We start from the raw sequence: 23,122 nt of genomic DNA, 5'->3' as shown, positions 1-23,122 counted from the left end.
CGAAGCTGCAATGGCTGTGTGAAAAACAGCCATAAGCCACTTTTTTCAGTGCTGTTGTAACTTTGAATGGTCACTAAATAAACTGTTGTAAGTCGAGGACTATCTCTACATGCAACTTTTCTAAGGTGTGGATCAAACTTAGTGATCTCCAAGTGAGGGATACGTGATGGCTGCACTCTCCAAAAGAGTGGGTAGGTCGAAAACCTAAGTTTTATTTCATTCTAAAGGTAGTCTCTGACTTACCACCATTCGTTTAGTGACCATTCAAAGTTAGGACAACACTGCAAAAAGTGGCTTACAATCAGTCCTCATACCCGTGTTTCCCCGAAAATAAAACTGGGTCTTATTTTTTTTTGCCTCCTAAAGAGGCACCAGGTCTTCTTTTCAGGGGGTGTCTTCTATACTCAACTCTGCCACTGACAGCCCCACCCAGCTGGCCCACTTCTGACTGCATTCTGGCCTGCATTTTTCACTGAGGCCTTTCTGGAAGGCCTGTGCAGCCGAGCACCAAGCTAGGGTACTGGGACTGAGAAGTGCAGGCCTGGCTGCAAAAGACACCACAGAAGAAGTGGGCTAGTGAGGAGAGGCCTGGCTGCAAGGTGAGTGAGTGCGGGGCACGTGGGGCAGCTCCACACCCCCACACCCTAGCTTGATTTTTAGGTGTGTGCCTTGCCCCCCAAACTATGGCTTATTTTGGGGGTAGGGCTTATATTAGCCCCCCCCCCCCAAATCAAGCTAGGGCTTATTTCCAGGGTAGGCCTTACTTTCAGTGAAGCAGGGTACTTACAATCATTTTAGCATGTACACTGTCACATAATCAGAATTTAGATACTTGACAACTGGCATATATTTATATTTGTTGGAGAGTCCGGGGTATTGTGATTGCCATTTGTGATTTGTTTAACTACCATAGCAAAAATGTCATAAAATTGGGCACAATTCACTTAAAAAACTGCATTATTTAGTAACGGAAATTCTGGTCTTAATTGTGGCTGTAGGTTGAGGAGCCTCTGGACTCAGATTTAGTTGTGGCTAGAAATAATTCATATTATTATTTTCCAGTTATATTTTTAATAGCTTCCTTTTTCCATCATGTTAAGACACTGCAATTTGGTAGCAGTTTTGGAGTCCTCTGAGAGCTGAATACAAGTGCAGCAGCTCCCAACCTTTTCTATACCCGGCACCCCTAGAATGCTTCTGATATATTCTTGTACCCCTTACAGAGGTTTGAAATAATGGCAACAAATTATGCATATACACTATAATTTTGAAAAGCCAAGTTTTTGCACCCCATGGAATATCATCTTGCATCCCCAGGGGGTGCGAGCACCCCCAGTTGGGAACCCCTGCTTTAGTGGATGACATTGTGGACATCTGGCTCAAAACCTTGACTGTGCCTTCTTCCCACTTCTTCCCTAGCGCTTTACCTGTGTTCAGGTAGTCCTCGACTTAACAGCAATTCATTTAGTGACCGTTCAAAGTTACAGTGGCATTGAAAAAAGTGATTTATGACTGGTGCAGTATCCCCATGGTCACGTCATCAAAATTCAGACACTCGGCAGCTGACTCATATTTATGACGGTTGCAGTGTCCTGGGCTCATCTGATCACTTTTTGCAACTTTCTGACAAGCAAAGTCCGTGGGGAAGCCAGATTCATTTAACCATATTACTAACTTAACAAATGCAGTGATTCACTTAACAGTTGTGGCAAGAAAAGTCGTAAAATGGGGCAAAACTCATTTAACAAATGTCTCGCTTAGCAAAGGAAATTTTGGGCTCAGTTGTGGTCGTAAGTCAAGGACTAACTGTATTATTGCACCAGTTACATGGAATGTAATTGTATAATAATTTTATTTATTTATTTATTTTATTATATTTATATACCGCCCTTTCCCGAAGGACTCAGGGCGGTTTACAGGGTGATTAAAACAAAAAATACAAAAGTTAAAAACAGATTAAAAAAAATTATATCCGTCCCTGAACAAATAAAACCCCAGTTAAAATTAAAATTAAAATTAAAATTCTCAGCCTGGGCCAGAGAGCTCGAAGAGCCAGGTCTTCAGGTCCCGGCGGAACGAATGGAGGTCGGGGGCGGTCCTAAGCTCCACTGGCAGCTGGTTCCAAAGGGCAGGCGCACCCACTGAGAAGGCCCTATCCCTGGGTGATGATGATGATAAAGATGATGAAGATGATGATATTAGAAGGGACCTTGGAGGTCATCTAGTCAAACCCCCTGCTCAGGCAGGAAACCCTATACCATTTCAGACAGATGGCTGTCCAGTCTCTTCTTAAAAAACTTCCAGTGTTGGAGCATTCACTGCTTCTGGAGGCGGGTTGTTCCATTGATTAATTGTTCTAACAGTCAGGAAATTTCTCCTTAGTTCTAGGTTGCTAGTTTCCATCCATTCCTTCTTGTCCTGTCCTCAGGTGCTTTGGGGAATAGCTTGACTCCGTCTTCCTATGGCAACCCCTGAGATATTGGAACACTGAGATAGTCTGATAGAAAAGCTGAGCAAACTGGGGATTTCTCTGTGATATTTAATGTTGTTTGTGGAATGTTCTTTTTTTTATTTGTAGGAATAGTTTGTGTAGATCCAAGCAATACTGCAAAAATGTGTCCCCTATCCAGGAGGAACTGCACACCTTGCTGGAAAGCTTGGTGAAGAGAAGCTGCAAGCAGAATGACTCTTCAGTAGCCCTCTACTACTTCAGGTGAGTTCTCTGCACAGAGTATGCACGCATGGAGCGCCTTTTTAAGTTCTGCTTGAGTACAGGTAGTCCTCGATTTACAACAGTTCATTTAGTGACTGTTCAAAGTTACAACAGCACTGGAAAAAAAGTGGCCTATGACCATTTTTCACAGTTAAGGCCAGTACAGCATCCCCTTAGTCACGTGATCAAAATTCAGATGATTTGACATTGGTTTGTATTTATGACGGTTTGCAGTGTCCCCTGGGTCGTGTGGTCCACTTTTGTGACCTTCTGACAAGCAAAGTCAATGGGGAAGCCAGATTCACTTAACAGCCACATTACTAAACCATTGTCGTGATTCACTTAACAACTGTGGCAAGAAAGTTTGTAAAACGGGGCAAAATCCATTTAACAAGTGTTTCACTTAGCAACATAAATTTTGGAGGAATTGCGGTTGTAAGTTGAGGACTATCCATACTGAAAGATGTCTATATTCTTATCCTAGAACCTGGAACCTAAACCTTTGAGATTGCAGTTAAGAAAAACAAGATATCTGTTCTCTCCTTTAAATAAGACGAAAGGACGTGGCATATATGTAATACTGATTCCTGCTGCAGAGCGTTGTATATTTAACAGCACTTTTCTTTGGCTGTTTGTTCATTCTGCTTTTAGTGGATCATTGTACCTTTTCCGAGTATTGAGGGGAAACGCACCAGCTGATGAAATGGCTTCAGAAGATTCTCAGACAAAAAAGAAAAATCCAGAGGGAGGTGAAGGATCACCTGGACAGGTAAGGGATTGTCTCATTTACCACCCTTGGGCTGAAAAACTCAGCTCTGTCCTGCCAAAATGGGTATTTTGGAGCTGTCACAAAAAAATGCTTCCTGCATCCCGGTGCTATTCAACAGTCAGAACCTAGTAGAACCAGCAGAAATTTCCAATCACATCTGTATCTTGGCTGGATTGGTGAGGAATCCGATTCTGAGCTATCAGAAGGATGGCACTTTCTCCCTTGCTTGCTGAATAATATCATTATTATTTTTTAAGCTCTTAATGCATTTCAGGTCTGTTGCGAGCTGCTCCTTTTACCTTGCAGTCAATCTGCTGCTTCTGTAGTAATCTTTTCAGAAGACACTATAAGCAAAATGATAAGTGCGTAAAATATTTTAAATAAGCAAGAAGATACAGGTAATTTTACAGGTATTCTCCAGGTTGTGTCAATCTGTCCCAGCATCCCTACAGTCACATGATTGCGATTTGGGTGGCTGGCAGCATACTGTATAAATTAACACTTACAACAGGTTGTAGCACCCAGCAATCACAGAGTCGCCATTTGTGACCTTTCCTGCTGGCTTCCCCAGAAAGTCAATGGGGAAACCAGCAGGGAAGGTTTCAGGTCTCCCCCACTCCACACCCTCCCCTCAGCTCCTCTGTACTTGCACTGTGTTGGCCACTTGTGCACTCCAGTGCATCTTCCTTGAGCCTTTTTTGCACTACCCTTGCACGCACCTGTGCACTCTCCCCAAGTCTTGCCGTGCCTTCTCCCCTTCATTCGTGTACCTCCGAGCACCCTCCCTGAGCCTACTTGCACCTCTCCTACACTCCTGTGCACCCACTCTCTCCTTAACACCACCAGGCAGCAACTACCCCATGCCTCACTGCCCCTTGCCCTGCGCAGGTTCATTGCTTTTCCTTCTACCCAGTATCAGTCATCTCAAGTCTTGTTGTGCTTGTGCTACCCTTGTCACCAGCAATCTGCCACACACCCATCGTCATCTGGCAGTAGCTACTTGCTTGCTCGCCAAACTTTTTTTTTTTTTTGCTAACTGACTAGCTGTCAGAGGGAGCTCAGACAGGAAGGAAGTTGCCAGGACTGCTTGCAACTGCTGCAATTCAGTTAATGACGGCCGTTGGTAATGTTGCTAAGCGGTGCAGTCATAAGAATGACTGCATGGCTTAGCAGCAGAAATTCCGGTATCAATTGCTGCTGTTAACTTGAAAGAGCTACGTATGTGTGTGTGTGCGCGCACACACACACACGCACAGAGTAGAGCTTTGCAGACATTAAAAATTATTTGGATTTTGCACATGTATGGCACTTTGGTGTTATTTATCAAATCATTGTTTTCGGGCTTCTGTGCAAACCTCCGAAAGGTGCCATTGATTTAAAAGTCTTATTAATTTAATGAGACGATTTGTTAAAGCTGTGGCACTTTTTTTCAGGCCCACATGAGGTCCAAGTCTGCTTCTTTCTAACAATTTTTTGAAACCTGTGACTGTGATATGCATTCCCTGTTTTCACACATTTACCGGCAAGCCTACCTGTAAATCATAGTTTTATTTTCTGCTTTGGGTCACATCTTGCACAGAGCTATTCTTAGTAACTGTTGAATTGTGGTAAAGATAGATGACTTGCAAAATATTTCATCCTTCACCTTTTTATCATTCTAGCATATGGAACTTGGCAGTGTGGATCTGGAACGGGTTACTGCTGCGTACAAGGAAGCTTTGAACTTGTTCCTGACAAAGCGCAAGAGCCCACTGACAGTAGCCATGTTTCTTGACCTGTTTGAACGCCACCCGGTAGGTAAAATGCCTCACTTTCCCATTTTCCACATCACTATTACAGGTAGTCCTCGCTTAATGACCACAATCAAGTTTGGCAACTTCATCACTAAGTGGCGTGTTCATTAAGCGAAACATAATGGGATTGCGATGGGATAGCAACCTCATTTCCACTTCTGTTGTTAAGCAAATCACCCACGGTCATTAAGCAAGACATCATATCACCATGATTTGCAGTTTTATTATTATCAAGCCAACTGTGAAGCACGTACTTGGCAGTCGTGTAACTGTCGGATGCTACTGTAATCATAAATATCTTTTGGTTGTGAAGCATCCAAATCTTGATCACATGACCATGATTAATGCTGCAACAGTTGATAATAGTAATAGTAGTAATAGTAATAATAATAATAATAATAATAATAATAATAATAATAATAATAATAATAATAATAATAATAATAATAGAGTTGGAAGGGACCTTGGAGGTCTTCTAGTCCAGGCAGGAAGCCCTATATCATTTCAGACAACTGGCTGTCTAGTCTTTTCTTAAAAATCTCCAGTATTGGAGCACCCACAACTTCTGAAGGCAGGTTGTTCCACTAGTTAATTGTTCTAACTGTCAGGAAGTTTCTCCTTAGTTCTAGGTTGCTTCTCTCCTTGACTAGTTTCCATTCGTTGCTTCTTGTCCTGCCTTCAGGTGCTTTGGAGAATAGTTTGACTCCCTCTTCTTTGTGGCAACCCCTGAGATATTGGAACACTGTTATCATGTCAGTCCTAGTCCTTCTCTTCATTAAACTAGTGTGAGGACTGGTAATAAAAGTTACTTTTTTCATTGCTTTTGTAATTTCAACTAGTCGCTAAAAAGGGCAGTGGTTAAATGAGGACTGCCTGTATTTGCCTTGGTAAATGCATTGCATGCTTATTTGTTGCCTATCACATGGATGTGAGGAAAGCATCCTCTCTCAAAGGAAAGGCATGTTTCATTTTTTTAACCAAAGAGCAGTCTTCCATATCTCAATTAATCTTCTCTAGGATAGTAACTTTGAAGCGTATTGGGGCTTCAAACCCCCTTCCCCCCAAAAATTCCCATTATGGCTGAAATTTTTGAGAGCTGTAGCTAACAGATTTCAAGGGAGCCTTTACAAGACAGACTAACCCAAGGGGTGGGTAACTATGGCAACTTTATGGCCTGTGGACTTCAACTCCCAGAATTCAACCAGCCATGCTTCAAGGAATTGAAGTCCACAAGTTGTAAAGTTGCCATAGTTGCCCACCCCTGGACTAACCTGTGATGGAGCTGATTTTTCTTGTAGGGTTCCTTCTTGTGACATTGTGTCACATAGACATTGCACATACTGGACAATGCCTGTGTTGTCAATAAAACCAGAGAAGAAAAATCTTTTAATGCAGCATCCTGTTTCTCACAGGATATGAGTAAGGCATGAAGGAAACAGCCTTCTCCAATGATTGTTTGCTCAGAAATGATATTCAGAATTGCTATTCAGAGGCAATGCCTCTGCATGTAGGGGATGTCTGTGCCATCCCACTTAATAATACTGTTTCTGCTATAAAATTTGCCTAATCCCCTTTTAAAATCCCTTTCCACCACATATTGTGACAGTGAATTCCAATAATTACGTTCTTCCTTTTGTCTGATCAACATCTCTGTCAATTGAATGTGGGTATTTTTAAGAGACTTTTTGTTGTCCATTCGCAGCATATATTTCCAAATATGGTTCAAATCTATTAATTGCCAGTCTTTTGTTTCCTGACAGATGATGTGCAAGCAGTTAATTGAGGTAGTTGTTAAGTCGATCACAGATGGGGCCCGGCAGCACCAGCAAGTAAGTGCAGATGCAAATCAATTGAGAAGTGAAAATGTGTTTTAGGCAGTGGGTGATCCGATGGAGATTATACACTAGACTTGTTGTTGTTGTTGTTAGCTGCGAAGTCGTGTCCGACCCATCGCGACCCTATGGACAACATTCCTCCAGGCCTTCCTGTCCTCTACCATCTTCTGGAGTCCATTTAAGCTCACGCCTACTGCTTCAGTGACTCCATCCAGCCACCTCATTCTCTGTCGTCCCCTTCTTCTATTGCCCTCGATCTTCCCCAGCATTAGGCTCTTCTCCAGGGAGTCCTTCCTTCTCATTAGGTGGCCAAAGTACTTGAGTTTTAGCTTCAGGATCTGGCCTTCTAAAGAGCAGTCAGGATTGATCTCCTCTAGGACTGACCGGTTTGATCGCCTTGCAGTCCAAGGGACTCGCAGGAGTCTTCTCCAGCACCACAGTTCAAAGGCCTCAATTCTTTGGCGCTCAGCCTTTCTTATGGTCCAACTTTCACTACCATACATTGCAACTGGAAAGACCATAGCCTTGACTATACGCACTTTTGTTGACAGGGTGATGTCTCTGCTTTTTAGTGTGCTGTCTAGATTTGCCATGGCTTTCCTCCCCAGGAGCAAGCGTCTTTTAATTTCTTGGCTACAGTCCCCATCTGCAGTGATCTTGGAGCCCAGGAAAATAAAATCTGTCACTACCTCCATTTCTTCCCCATCTATTTGCCAGGAATTGAGAGGGCCAGATGCCATGATCTTGGTTTTCTTAATGTTAAGTTTCAACCCAAGTTTTGCACTCTCCTTCTTCACCTGCAACAAGAGGCTCTTTAGTTCTTCTTCACTTTCTGCCATTAGAGTGGTATCATCTGCGTATCTTAGGTTGTTGATATTTCTTCCGGCAATCTTAATTCCAACTTTTGATTCATCTAGCCCTGCCTTTCTCATGATGTGCTCTGCATATAAGTTAAATAGGCAGGGCGACAGTATTACACTGTCACTAAATGATAATTTTGTTTCTTAGCTTAATAAAATATTTGAACCTAGCCACTCCTGCTTGTAATACTTGCACCCTAGTGTTAGATAAACCAGGTTATTAAGGTTTTTGCATCTAAAAATAATTATGGTTTAGCATAATTTGTGAGCCCAGGTTACGAGTGAGTTCTTGTCTCATTCCTTTCCCCCTTAATTTACAAATTTCCTTTATGGTTGGTATTACACCTATGTCAGTGCTAATTATGATTAGCTTCTATCAGAGTCTCTAACATTTTAACCAAGATGATGACAGTTGCATTACAATCACATATGGAGCCTTAAGGTTGGGACAGGTTATGCTAAAATGCTGTTTGAAGAAGGTTCTAGAAGATGATAATTTACAATTATTTTTCTTCCTACGCATTCTTCTGTCGGGCTTTTGTAATTTGTGCTCTGTCTTTTCTGATCTTAACCTGTCTGTTTCTTAATTAGAATTTGTAAATTAGCAAAATCCAATCTTGTTCATGTCTAGTTGCTAACTCCAGCAATAATGAAGACATAATGCTAAAAATCACAGTGAATACTTGGCGGGGAAGTGGGAGACACATTGTAGCTCAGTCCTACTTATCCACTGCCCAGGGTGGGAAAACCTCTGACCCTGGATGTTCCCAGCATGTCTCAACCCTAATCCTTCTCTTCATTAAACTAGTGTGAGGATTGGTCATAAAAGTTACTTTTTCATTGCAATTGTATTGAGGGAGATGGGCGGTCTAGAACTATGAAATAGTAAAAGGTAAAGGTAAAGGTTCCCCCACATATGCGTGCTAGTCGTTTCCAACTCTAGGGGCTGGTGCTCATCTCCGTTTCAGAGCCGAAGAGCCAGCGCTTGTCCAAGGATGTTTCTGTGGTCATGTGGCCAGCATGACTAGACGCCAAAGGCACACGGAACACTGTGTTACCTTCCCACCGTAGTGGTCCCTATTTTTCTACTTGCATTTTTACGTGCTTTCGAACTGCTAGGTTGGCAGAAGCTGGGACAAGTAACAGGCACTCACTCTGTTACGCGGCACTCAGGATTCAACCCGCCAAACTGCCGACCTTCTGATCGACAAGCTCAGCGTCCTAACCCACTGAGCCACTGTGTCCCTAGAACTATGAAATATAAATAAATAAATAAATAAAACCTCAGCGAACATGGCTATTGCAGGGGATCCTGGGAATTAGTTCAGCATCTGGCAGGCCATTGTCTTAAAAGTTTCTTAGGTGAGCATGACACAGTACTGAACAACTGGGATGTTTCTCTCATAGTTACGGTATATTTCTACGTCAGTATGATTCATAATGGCGGCTGACCTTTTCTGCAATCTGCCTCCCTTAACAATAGTAATAGCATTTGGATTCATATACCTTCCATTTGATGATGTTGCCACGCCTTTGAACAAGCTCTTCCCTTTTTCTCTCCTCTACCCCGTTTGCAAATTATTATACTTTTGAATAAATATTAGATGGAAAAGGAGGAGCTGGTGGAGCTGCTAAAGGTTGCCTTGAACGTCTGGCGCTGTTGGCAATTCCAGTAGTTGTAATCTCAGAACGTGTCTAGAATGAGGAATGATGTAAGAAGATTGTTTTCGTGGGGGTGCCTCGTATCATTGTCTCTCTGGTACGGTTCATAAGTGCGGATGCTCTGCCTTCCAAATTCCACACCAAACAGACATGGATGGGATCTTCAGCCCTTCACCCCACTCCCCACTAATGTAATTTGGTTTCATTTTTTTGGCTGTTTCTTCTAGTCACTGGGAGATAAAGTCAAAATGGTTTCCTCAAATCATTATCTCTGTATAAATGCATTTTTTTCCCCTCCCAGCATGTTATGTGTATGTTTGTGTAGGGGGATTCTCTTATTTTTTCTTTCTTGTTTCCCCTCATTCCAGTCTTAATTTATCTCTACGTTGTAAGCAATTTACATATTCTTGCTCAAAAGTACCATTAATTACATGGTGTTTCCTCCCAGATGAGTGAACACAGGAGTGGAGCTGTCACTCTTCCAGGGTTTTAGAAGGTATTTACTGCTGAATTGTTCCTGTAATTAAGATCAGAATGGCTTTGCATTAAATATATACATTATCTTTTTAATCACAACAATGCTTGAAATACTCAAATCAGCTTGATTGAGGCAGCTTACAAATATAATAAATAAATAGATTAGCAGTAGTGATTTTTAAATGCCTTGATTTGCTGGGATAATGTAGCTAAAAGCAAATCCAAATACTTAAAAATATACTAGTGTTTAGATAAAGGGTGCCTCCACGATTAATAGTTGTGTTCTGCTTATAGTAGTTGTAAAACTGCAATTCTTGTATGGCTTTGAAAGCTATTGGCATAGATGTTTCCACCAGTTGGTAAAAACATTTTGTGCACAGTATGGCCTCTAATAGAGTGAATTTTCACTATCAACCTTTAAATCTGTTCTGCCTGCTGCCAGGCATAGCTTTCTGTTTTTCTTCTTTGTTGTTCTAACAAAATGCAACTAGCACTTATAGTAGCAGTCAAAATGTGTTGATTTATTACATTTTTAAAACTTCCACCATTCTTCAAAAAAAAGAGTAATATAATTATCTTCGCCCCTCTCCAAAGCTAAAAGATAGACTGAGCAGAAGTCTAATAGATGCCAAAGAAAGACTAATCAATCAGTCAATCAACCAGTCAATCAATAGGCCTAATATTGGTTTTGAACCTAGGTCTTTCTCTCTTTCAATTCTCATATAGGTTGTGTTCATGAGGATGACATGCTTGCTCGAGGGTAATGGAAGCCACTGTGTTATTCAAGCCAATTTGAACTATAAATTAACCATAACGTGCTAGGCTACCATGTGCTTAGCTACCTTGTGATCTGTTGTGTGCATACAGCCAGTGCAGAGGTTCACGCTGAAATAGTGTGTGAAGTGGGCTCTAAGTATTTGCTGCTGCTATGTGTGATTGATTGGCAGCTGGAAGCCTACATCTCTCCATCATCCCTACATACAGGAGTTCTGGATACATAAACAGAGGGGGAAAGATTGCTGGGGGCTCTGCAAAGGTAGGTTAATATGTGATCCCCAGCAGTGTACTCCTGCACACAACTTTCACCAGTGGCTGGAAGGTATGTCTGATCCAGACGGTCCCTTTAGCATCACTCCCAAGGGTATTTAAGAAAATAACATATTTCGAAACATGTCTTGGTTCATATAAGACATACCTGGGCATTTTGTGGCCCATGGGCCTCATCTGGCCCTTTGACTGTTCCTGTCCAGCCCGTGGTGTCAGCATTGGTGGGGGCAGGGCGTTGGTTGCATGGGGCGGAGAGATGTCAGTGAGGTTGTCGGACAGCGGAGGATAAAGCATCAGTCTTCTACACGGGAAAATTGGGAAAATTTAATTGCCCACCCCTGATAGAAGATTTCCTGATAATGAACTAGGAATATGGTGTTTCTCTATAGCTTGTCATCCATCATGTTAATAGCAATAGCACTTAGACTTATATACCACTTCACAGTGCTTTACAGCTATCTCTAAACTGTTTACAGAGTCAGCATATTGCCCCCAACAATCCAGGTCCTCATTTTACCGACCTTGGAAGGATGGAAGTCTGAGTCAACCTTGAGCTGGTGAGATTCGAACTGCCGTATTGCTGGCAGACAGCAGTCAGCAGAACTAGCCTGCAGTATTGCATTCTAACCACCGCGCCACCACAGCTCATAGCCATAGTTATGTCTTTTTTTTTCTTTCTTCAAATTGAGGGCCATTCTTATCCTTCAGGGGTCACGCATGCTCAAAAATGTAGCATGGTCAGGACGAAAACTAAATTTTAATTTAATTGAAATGCAGTTAACATTACAGTACAATAAGTAAGATAATTCAGCCCATATAGATTCAATCATCCTCTCTTTAGTCACACTCAAAATTAAAACTTGCTGGTAGAATCTGGAAAGGCACCGGGGGCATGGCATTGAGTATGGAAGACCATATGTGCAGGACTCAGATTGTGCATGTCTGTGCTAAACTGGTTGGTTTAAATATGGTTTATTAAATAATCCATCATTGACTGACTTAACGAAAACTATTGAAACAGGTTTTTTTTTTAAACCAGCCAGTGGATTTACACAACATGCAAACTCAAGCCACATTATGTGTTAGCTGACTAAGGGGGCTTTAGTTGACCAAGAGAACTGGCAGAAAGAGTGATGGGGTTAACAGAGAATGTCTTGAGGAAGGAAACAGATCAATAACTGATTAGGAGATGACTTCATACTCTGTATTTATAGCCAGAGAAATCCTGGTTCATTGAGATTTAGAGGTTCTGTGCATGCTTTAAAAAAGGTTAAATTGCTTGTATAAAAATTCAGGTTCCAGGGCATGTGCAATTTGTGCTTCTTCTTTTAATTTCTCAGCGAGTACATTCAACTGAAATCCTCAAGAGCAACAATATCTGATCTTTAAAAAGCCAAAGAGAACCTAGCTCTAATTTCCTCCTTTTCCATATTTAATTAGCTCGCTCTCTTCCTATTTTTAAGGAAGCCGCCTACGCAAGACAAGATGGAAAAGAGTTAAGTCCTGCTAAATGGAAAATATAGTGGCTTCAGGCCAGACGAGCTCTTAAGCTATTTTAATTTGCAGAGAGCCAATTGATCATTTTCTCTCTCTTTTTAAAACTCAGGAGAACCAAATCTGTTGCACTCAGTTGCTTCTTTGATTCAGTTAACCTTCTGTTTCACTCCTTAGAATGTCAACATTCGTTATACGGGAAAAGGCAAAATGGTCATGTGGTACCTCTGAAGCCTGCCAATTGTTATTTAATTTTTTTTAGACACACATCCCTTTTCACCCCTTTGGTGTGGTCTGTGTCATCCTCAATCATGGGTCCCCTCCCAGAGACCTGCGAGTTTTGAAAGTTCCTCAGAGTACAAGTATTCCTCGACTTACAACTATTTGTATAGTGACCGAAGTTATAATGGCACTGGAAAAAGTGACTCATGACCGTTTTTCACACTTACATTGCAGCGTTCCCATGATGACATAATCAGAATTGGGATGTTTGGCATCTGGCGTGTATTTATGACAGTTGCAGGGTCCCAGGGTCATGTGATCACCGTTTGCAACCTGCTGACGAGCAAAGTCAATGGGGAAGCCAGATTCATTTAACAACCATGTTACTAACATAAAAACTGCAGTGATTCACTTACCAGCAGTGGCAAGGAAGGTCGTAAAATGGGGCAAAACTCATTTAACAACTGTCTTGTTTAGCAACAGAAATTTTGGGCTCAGTTGTTGTAAGTCAAGGTCTACCCGCATCCTAGCTGTTCCTAGCATTGCACTTTACTAGAGCTCTGATGTCGTTCCTGGGATCTGTTGGAGTCCTTCTCCCGGCTTAGGAATCACAGGCCCAAGTGCTCCTTCCACCGTTTGGCCTTTTCTTTTCACATCCTCTCTAATTCCTCCTTCAGGTCCTGGAACTTCTCAAGCTGAGCTTGTCGATCAGAAGGTCGGCAGTTTGGCAGGTCAAATCCCAAGTGCTGTATAACAGTGAGCGCCTGTTACTCGTCCCAGCTTCTGCCAACCTAGCAGTTCGAAAGAACGTAAAAATGCAAGTAGAAAAATAGGGACCACTACGGTGGGAAGGTAACAGCGTTCCGTGCGCCTTTGGTGTCTAGTCATGCCGGCCACATGACCACGGAGACGTCCTCGGACAAGCGCTGGCTCTTCGGCTTTGAAACGGAGATGAGTACCGGCCCCTAGAGTCGGAAACGACTAGCACGCATGTGCGGGGGAACCTTTACCTTTACCTTTTTTTACATCTATCGTTAGCACTGTCTTCTAGTTCTTGTCTACTGCAAAGTTAACTCAGCCTTCCATCCTTCCAGGGTCGGTAAAATGAGGACCCAGATTGTTGGGGGGGGGGCAATATGCTGACTCTGTAAACTGCTTAGAGAGGGCTGTAAAATAGTGTGAAGCGGTATATAAGTAAGTGCTATTACTGCCTAATTGTCTACTACTGTAGTGGCTATATGGCATAGTGGTTAGAGCACTGCATTTGACATGGGAGACTGAGGTTCAAATCCTGGCTGGTACCTACCTTACCAGTAGAGGTCCGTGAGCAAAGACCCCTGAATGCTTCTCCTGCCTACCTCAAAATATGTGGGAGATGCATACTAGGAGAGTCTATGCAAACTCAAATGTCCCCAGATTAACAAGGTTTGCATCAGATGGTGGGACACCAGGACATCTGATGATAAGTGGGCTGCTGGAACAAGTATACAGGATACATAGCTCTGTGTGCAATAAAAATAAGGTTTATTCACAAGAAAGGGTTACAAATTGCAATTCTTGCCATTGTCACTTTAATAACTTTCTTGAAATAGAACATATTTTATTTTCATATAGGCCATAGAAGATTAATCTAGCCTTCTCCATAAACTGCAGTTACACTGATCATGCTTGAATCTCTTTTTCTTAAAAGAGTCCTTTTGTTTGTGATAATCAGTTTAAGTTGACAAAAAGTAAGAATTGGGGAGAAGTTTATTCCAGACATGTTCTTAATGTAATCTTAATCAACCCTACCTATCAGTGCAAATTGGGCTGCAATATATGTTTCAGTGTGTGTGCTTCAGATATTTCAGTGTTGTTCAGAATTTAAAAATTGTACACATGAATTTGCATTTTAGGCTGAAATACAAACAAAAAGATGTTATTAGGGATGAGAAAAAATGTTTTGGCTTCTTAAAACTGACATTTATTATTAGCAGCTGAACTGTAATGCAGGATACATTATGCTGTAATAAAATTGTTAGTTTTTAAGTGCCACAAAATTCTCACTTGTTATTACTAATCTGAAGTTGGATGAAGGACAACTGAGCTCCCATAAAAATGGATCACTGAATCGCCCTTTATTCTTTTCATATGTATGTTTCTGTAATGTCTTTCATTCTTCCAGTGTAATCTGCAATTTATGCCTGCTTGTTCTTCAGCGTAAAGATTTCTCTCTTCATCCTGAATAGTATGCAAAAGCATAGTTGGCAGTTGATTATGTTTGTGTCACATTAGTTGATCTACTCTTTAGCAAGACAAACATTGTTGCTTTACAGTTAGTCCTTGACTTATGACCAGTCACTTAGTGACCGTTTGAAGTTATGACAAACTTACCTTGGGGTTACTTATATTCCAGATTTTAAGTGCCAACTGTCTCCCCCCGCTCCCCGGTCATGTGACCGAACTTTGTGCGCTTGGCAACATAACCATATTTATGGCCGTTTGCAGTGTCCTGTGTCCTGTGATCATATTTTATGATGGTTTTGTTGAAAATGGCACTTTCCAGTTTTTGGCCAAACTGTACCCATAGAAAACTATTGCTTTGCTTAATGACTGTGATCTTTGCTTAATGACCATTGCAAATAAGGTAAAGTTGTAAAAAGCGACTTCACGACTTACGACTGTGATGGGCAGGTTCCATTGTGGGACTACCTATGGTCCCCCTCCCCACAAGCCTGTTCTTTGTCATTTTTCTAGCAAACCTTGATCCAGTTGAGTGGCTTCTAGAGGTTTCTTGAAGTGCTCCCAGCACAGTACAGATAGTCCTCAATTTATGACCACAATTGAGCCCCCAAATTTCCAGTGCTAAGTAAAACAGTTGTTAAGGGAGTTTTGGCCCATGTTATGACCTTTTTACGGATGCGGTGGCTCAGTGGGTTAGGACGCTGAGCTTGTCGATCAGAAGGTCAGCAGTTTGGCGGGTCGAATCCTGAGTGCCATGTAACAGAGTGAGCGCCTGTTACTCGTCCCAGCTTCTGCCAACCTAGCAGTTTGAAAGCACGTAAAAATGCAAGTAGAAAAATAGGGACCACTCCGGTGGGAAGGTAACAGCGTTCCGTGCGCCTTTGGCGTCTAGTCATGCCGGCCACATGACCACGGAGACGTCCTCGGACAAGCGCTGGCTCTTCGGCTTTGAAACGGAGATGAGCACCGGCCCCTAGAGTTGGAAACGACTAGCACACATGTGTGGGGGAACCTTTACCTTTATGACCTTTTTGCATAGTTGTTAAGTGTGTGAGTGCGTTTGTTAAGTTAGTAAAATGGTTATGAAGTGAATATGGCTTCCCCATTGACTTTGCTTGTCAGAAGGTCGCAAAAAGTGATCACATAACCCGGGACACTGCAACTGTCAGAATATATCAATTGCCAAATATCTGAATTTTGATCACGTGACCACGGGGATGCTGCAATGGTAGTAAGTGGGGGAAATGGTCATAAGTCACTTTTTCCAGAGCCGTTTAGTGACTTCTAACGGTCATAAAACGAACGGTTGTAAGTCAATGATTACCTGTAGTTTATATCTCAGGATATTGCTGTGACTTATATTGTTTTTATTCTTACTGAGGTATAGCTTATCTTTTAGGCCCATTTGTACAATTTCAGAGCTGGGCTTTGTTTAGATAAGGTTTTCCAAAGCAGCCTTATCTTCATGGCCACAGATTGCCAAGACTAATGAGAATTTGGAGCAAAAGGGAAAAAGAAAAAAAAAGGAATGATTGCTCACTGAACCCTGGCTAGCCTGTCTCTCAACAGACAAAATCCACTTTATTAAAGTGTCCAGGTAGTTTACAGGTACTTACATGGCTGAATAATTTCTCTAACCTGTCAGAATTATATTCAGGCATAGAGAGCTGGTTTTTTTAAAATGATATGAGCTTGACAAGAATCTATACTGGCACTGTAGGTGGGAGGAGCATTAATCCATTAAAATATATTTACTTTGTTAGAATGTCAAGTATAGGTTGACATATTGAAGGGCCTCTAAGGAAAATTGCTCAGAGGTTTTATGTCCAGCCCCTCATTTTACATCAAGACCTCACTGGCAATGGAGAATATTTTGAGTAGACTTCTGCTGGTTTGTCCTTTCAATATCAGAGCCATCAATGAAACCATATGCAGAATATCTGTGGTTAGTATCAGATATTTGACTGTGTTTAAAACAGACCTGCAAAGATAAATTCTCCAAGCATCAGCTAAGAGAGACAAATTGATCAAAAAGTTCTGAATTGTAGCTAATACACGTGTACATGTATTTATTGGACACAAGTTATCAAAATCACTAGAAATAGTAGGTGCAGTTTATTATTTTTTTCAAGCTGTTTAATATTTATTTATTTATTTATTTATTTATTTATTTATTTATTTATTTATTTATTCGTTTTATATACCGCCCTTCTCCCGGAGGACTCAGGGCGGTGTACAGAGCAAAGTAAGTATACAATAAACCAACAATAAAACAAATAAAACCCCAGATCTACAAATACAACCCCAAATCTATCAGGCCAGGCCGGCTTGCTGGAATAGATAGGTTTTTAAATCTCGCCGAAAGGTGCGAAGGTTGGGGGCCATCCGGATTTCGGCTGGTAAGCGGTTCCAGAGGATTGGCGCACCCACCGAGAATACTCTCCCCCTGGGGGTCACCAGCTGGCATTCTCTGACCGGTGGCACCCTGAGGAGGCCCTCTCTGTGGGAGCGCACAGGACGGAGGGGTGTTGACGCTGGCAGTAGGTGCTCCCGTAGGTATTCCGGACCCATGCCATGTAGGGCTTTGTATGTCATCACTAGCACCTTGAATTTCACCCGGAAGGCAACTGGAAGCCAGTGCAGCTCACGAAGCAGAGGTGTAATTCTGGCACTATAAATGAGATTTCTCCTCGTTTTATCCTTAACAACAATTCTGTGAAATAGTCAGGGCTCAGAGATGCTGTATGGCTAAAGTTAACTAACAAGCTAACTAACAAGTTTACTACAATGTAAGGAACAGCATTTGAATTTAACCATAATTATTATTGCACTGGAATGTGTACGTTTGTACAAATAGTCCCTGACTTACAACCATTTGTTTAGTGACCCTTCAAATTTAACAACAGCAGTGAAAAAATGTGACTTTATAATTGTTTTTCACGTTTATGACTGTTGCAGCATCCCTATGGTCATGTGATCAAAATTCAGATGCTTGGCAAATGGTTTATATGATGATGATGATGATGATGATGATGATGATGACAAATTTGCATTGACAAATTCGCCATTACTCAATTGCAAAAGGCAGCCTTACTAGGAACTGCTTCCATCCTGTGACGATATCTATAATACCATCAAACATCCACATCTGCCTATCCCAGGTCCTTGGTAAGGACTCGATAGGTAGACAAAAATGCCAAATCCAGTCTGAACATCTGGCTGACTGTGCGATGTTCAACAACAATAATAATAAAGTTGGAAGGGACCTTGAAGGTCATGTAGTCCAACCCCCTGCTCAGGCAGGAAACCCTATGCCATTTCAGACCTTCTTAAAGAGACTGCAGTGTCCCAGGATCATGTGATGACATTTTGCGACCTGAATTGGGGAAGCCAGATTCACTTAACAGCCGTGTTACTGATTTAATAACTGCAGTGATTTGCTTGACATCCATGGCAACAAAGATTGCAAAATGTGGCAAAAGTCACTTAACAGCTGTCTCGCTTAGCAACAGAAAAGTTGGGTTGTGGTTGTAAGTTGAGGACTACCTGTGTAATTTGAGAATTGGTATCAGCTGTATGGAAATGCTTTTCACATTTTTCTGAATATTGGGCTCCTGTTTAAATGTAGATTCCAGCCAGTTCCCAGAAAGCAGGTGTTCCTTGACTTAGGACCACACTTGAACCCACAATTTGTGTTGCTAAGTGAGACAGTTATTAAGTGCATTTTGTCTCATTTTATGACCTTTCTTGCCACAGTTGTTTGGTGAATCACTGCAGCTATTAAATTAGTAGTACAGTATAGTGGTGGCTCAGTGGGTTAGGACGCTGAGCCTGTCGATCAGAAGGTCGGCAGTTTGGCGGGTCGAATCCCGAGTGCCGCGTAACAGAGTGAGTGCCTGTTACTCGTCCCAGCTTCTGCCAACCTAGCAGTTCGAAAGCACGTAAAAATGCAAGTAGAAAAATAGGGACCACTACGGTGGGAAGGTAACAGCGTTCCATGCGCCTTTGGCGTCTAGTCATGCCAGCCACATGACCATGGAGACATCCTCGGACAAGCGCTGGATCTTTGGCTTTGAAACGGAGATGAGCACCGGCCCCTAGAGTCAAAACAACTAGCACGCATGTGTGGGGGAACCTTTACCTTTACCTTTTACAGTATAGTGGTTAAGTGAATTTGGCTTTGAGAAGGTCTCAAAAGTTAAATTTGTAATCCCGGGTCATTACAACCATTATAAATATAGAGGTCAGCCATCAAGCGTCTGAATTTTTATCAGGTGACCACGGGGAAGCTGCAATGGTTGTGCGAAAAATTGTCAGGTCGCTGTTTTCACTGCTGTGGTCACTTTGAACAGTCACTAACTAACCGAACTGTTGTAAGTCAAGGAATACCTGTATGTGAATAAGGTATTCACAAATAAGAGTTTGCAAGTGAAATGTGACAGAAGAGAAATGGAAGAGGAGAATGCCAAGAAAGGCTTTGCGTTTAGAGGGACTGCATGCTCAGCTGTGAGGGGTGAAAAGCTTATCTGATCAATAGATGCTGTTTGGAAGGGGGGTGGGGTGGGCTCCAAGTGCTGTTTCTTCCTCGTGGTGAATGGCTGAGTAGTCCATGGTGAATACGTGGAGCCTACTGCAGAAACTGTAAGATGACTATAAGACAATCAATTGTCAGGGAATGAACGAATTGAGGAAATAAATAGGGAGAACTAACATGAGTTTGGCAATAGAATTTGGCAAAGAGCAAGGGAGGGAGGCTTGTAACAGATTTTTTCCCTTTAAAAGGACAGTATGTTCTTGGCTAATCTGAGAAGAAATAATGGTGCATTAAAGATGACGAGATGAAGAGGCATGGTCCTGCAGCCACGAACTGTAATGGTAGTGGAATGTTGTGTTCCTGCCTGAAAAACAGTTTGGCATGGACCTGCAGCAAATGCAGTCTGAGAGTGTTCAAGCAACGTTACAGCAGAGGCACAACAACCAGAGCTGACAGCGATTCAGGCAAAGGGCCACGAGGGGACAACCAGAAATAAGAGACCACACTAGATATTTTCCATTGCTGGAACTCAGAAATGGTGTTGACTCTATTGCAAAAGAAACAGCCCATATAGCATTGCTGCTTTGGGTATACATAATAGGGCTCCTGTTTATATCCAAGGTCAGATTTGCTGAACAGTATTTTGAGTGCTTTGTGATTTGAGGCTTGGGTCTGTTGTTTGTTGTTGTTTGGTCACTAAGTCGTGTCCAACTCTTTGCAACCCCATGGACCAATTATCAATGCCAGCGCCCCCCCCCCAATCCTCCACTGTCTCCCTGAGTTTGCTCAAATTCATGTTCATAGGGTTGATGATGCTATCTAACCATCTCAACTTCTGCCATCCCCTTCCCCTTTTGCCTTCAAATTTTCCCAATATCAGGGTCTTTGCCGATGAGTCTTCTCTTCTCATGGGTGGGTGGGTGGGTTTGCCTGTGAGGTGGTCTTTTCGAACAAATGTTGAAAAATGGGCAAAACAAATTGTTCCAGGCCTGGAAAATCTTAACCCCTGGTACATCCCAATCTGATACTCTCCAGCGGTATGGGACAGTAAACGTCAAGCCAACATGGATATTGGCTCTGAATTCTGTTGAGTTGTGAGTCCACCACATCCAGTGGACCCAGGGCTGGGAAAGCCTGCCATAGCATAGGGACAGATGGACTTTTATTTTGGTACCAGCTATGTGGTTTTAGATTTTCATGTGAGACTTGACATCCTGGCTAAGTGGTTGAACCTGTGAATCTGTCTCGCTTCATTGTCCCTGCAGCCACCCCACCCCCGCAGTCCGCCTGGCACTGCTCAACTGTTAGCAAGCTTGTGCTGCAAATCCCTCAGTGAGCAGAAAGGAAAAAGTTGTTAAAGAAAAAGTTGTTTAAGGGTAAATGTTTCTCTCACAATTCATTTTCCTCACTCTCGTGTCCATCACAACCACGCCTTAAGTCTTATCTCCACATATGACCCTTCTTCTGATCCCCAGGGCCTCATCTGCACATATATTCTTTCATCTGACCCTTCACATGTCCAGGGTGAGAATGCTCTAACTTGGTGTAGAGGAGCACAGAGATTACAGTAGACCCTTTCTTGGCTCACAGTTCAACCACGTGCAGCGAAATAAACAGTCTCCGTGTCATCTGTCGCCCGACCGAACATAACATTAAGAGTCCTTCTTCCTACAAGCTTAGTTTTTAAAATTTTTAATGCTATTTGAACATTCATGATGTCATGGATGTCACAGAATCATATGGTATGAAGAACCATAGCATAGGGATTAAACTCACATACAAGTAGTCCTCAACTTGCAACAATTCGTTTAGTGACCAAAGTTACAACGACACTGAAAAAAAAAAAGGGACTTACAACCGTTAATCACAGTTACCACGGTTGCAGCATCCCCGTGTTCATGTGATCAAAATTCAGCTGCTTGGTAACTGGCTCCTGTTTATGACGGTTGCAGTATCCCGGGGGTCATGTGATCACCTTTTGCGACCTTCCGACAAGCCAAGTTTATGGGGCAGCCTGATTCACTTAATAACTGTGCTACTTCACAACTGTAGTAAGAAAGGTTGTAAAATGGGGCAAAACTCACTTAACAAATGTCTCACTTAGCAATATAAATTTGGGGCTCCATTGTGGTCGTACGTTGAGGACTACCTGTATACCATTCATGGATATTTCTTTTATGCCCACCAAGTTTCTATCCCACCTTTTTTCCCCTCAAGATTCTTTCAGGTAAAATAGATGAACAGATGGGAAGCTAGTTTGCTGCAATGCAGACTATCAGCCTTTAGCAACATCTATGTTTGCAAAATATCCCAGGGCTTCACAGACATTCTTAGAATATTAAAATGCTAGGTGACATTAGCCCAGGGCTTCATTTGGGAATGTGCCCCAGATGCTCAGAAAAGGGGAAAAGTAAGTTGACGGTTGTAGTAGGTGCCCTGCAAGGGAAAGAAGGAATGCCATGGAACATGGCGGTCATTTTGCATGGCACCTGTGACAGGTTTTGAACATTTCAAATGTCCAGAAAGTTAAAATATAGAACACAGAATCATAGGGTTGGGAGTGACCTCAGAGAACTTCTGATCCAACCCCCTGCTCAAGGTAGGAGACCTTGTACCATCCTGGTCAAATGGTGGTCTGATCTATTTTTGAAAACCTTCAGTGATGGAACGCCCAAAACCCTGGAAGGCAAGTATTCCACTGATTATTGTTCTGACTGTCAAAAAAATTTCTCTTTACTTCAAGGTTGGATCTCTCCTTGACAAGTTTCCACTTATTACTTATTGTCCTGCCCTCAGGTGCTTCAGAGAATAAGTCAACCCCCTCTTCTCTGGGACAGCTCCTCAAGTTCTCTTGTTTTACCATCCTTGTCTTAATGGCTACCATTGAGATGTGAGTTAGGAAGCTGAGGTGACGTTTTATGGCTACATGAAACTCAGTCTTATGCAAGCCCCCTACTCTCCCTTCTTGATCTCCTCCCTCCCCAAAACAAGCCAACCTTGGAGATGGAGCTGTGTTTTTATAATGCTACAAATCTATTAATAAAATGGAATGAGTCCAGGTCTTTTTCATGATTGTTACAGACAGTATGAAACTGGTGAGGGCAAGCAGCAAAACCATAAATAAAGTAATCAGCAAAAAACTGGCATTTTTTTGGTTTCTGCTTAAAATGTTGATTCCATAGTTGTTGCCAAGCAATTCCTGGGGTTTCTCTCCCTTCCTTTGCATATTTCTATCCTCATTAATTTCATTTGTTTTTTGGGGGGGATGAACCTCTTTCTTTTGGCAAATGCATTGTAAGGAACAGCCTTTTCCACCCCGGTATATTCTGATGCCAAGCTAGCTGGGTGGTTTTGAGAATTGACATTTGTATAAACATGCCAATTAGGAAGATAGATAATAAAAGTCTGTTACTTCTGGTTCCAAAATTCATCATATGGACATATTCATAGATGACAAATCAATCACTGGCTTCTATGTATAATAAGAGTCACC

At 42.1% G+C, this 23,122-nt stretch overlaps 1 protein-coding gene across 1 annotated transcript in view; it reads left to right on the top strand.

The window, feature by feature from the left end:
• The window catches only part of MYBBP1A (MYB binding protein 1a), an 83,400-nt gene that overhangs the window by 42,614 nt on the left and 17,664 nt on the right, over window positions 1-23,122 (top strand). Inside the window, exons 20-23 of the mRNA XM_083361839.1 lie at window positions 2,579-2,713; window positions 3,365-3,482; window positions 5,144-5,275; window positions 7,036-7,104. Of these exons, the coding sequence (XP_083217965.1) occupies window positions 2,579-2,713; window positions 3,365-3,482; window positions 5,144-5,275; window positions 7,036-7,104 (454 nt within the window). The remainder of the gene's footprint in view (window positions 1-2,578; window positions 2,714-3,364; window positions 3,483-5,143; window positions 5,276-7,035; window positions 7,105-23,122) is intronic.

The sequence above is a fragment of the Vipera ursinii genome, assembly GCF_947247035.1.
Source record: "Vipera ursinii genome assembly, chromosome: 1".
NCBI classification, from domain to species: Eukaryota; Metazoa; Chordata; class Lepidosauria; order Squamata; family Viperidae; genus Vipera; species Vipera ursinii.
This window is presented reverse-complemented; position numbering and strand designations above follow the sequence as displayed.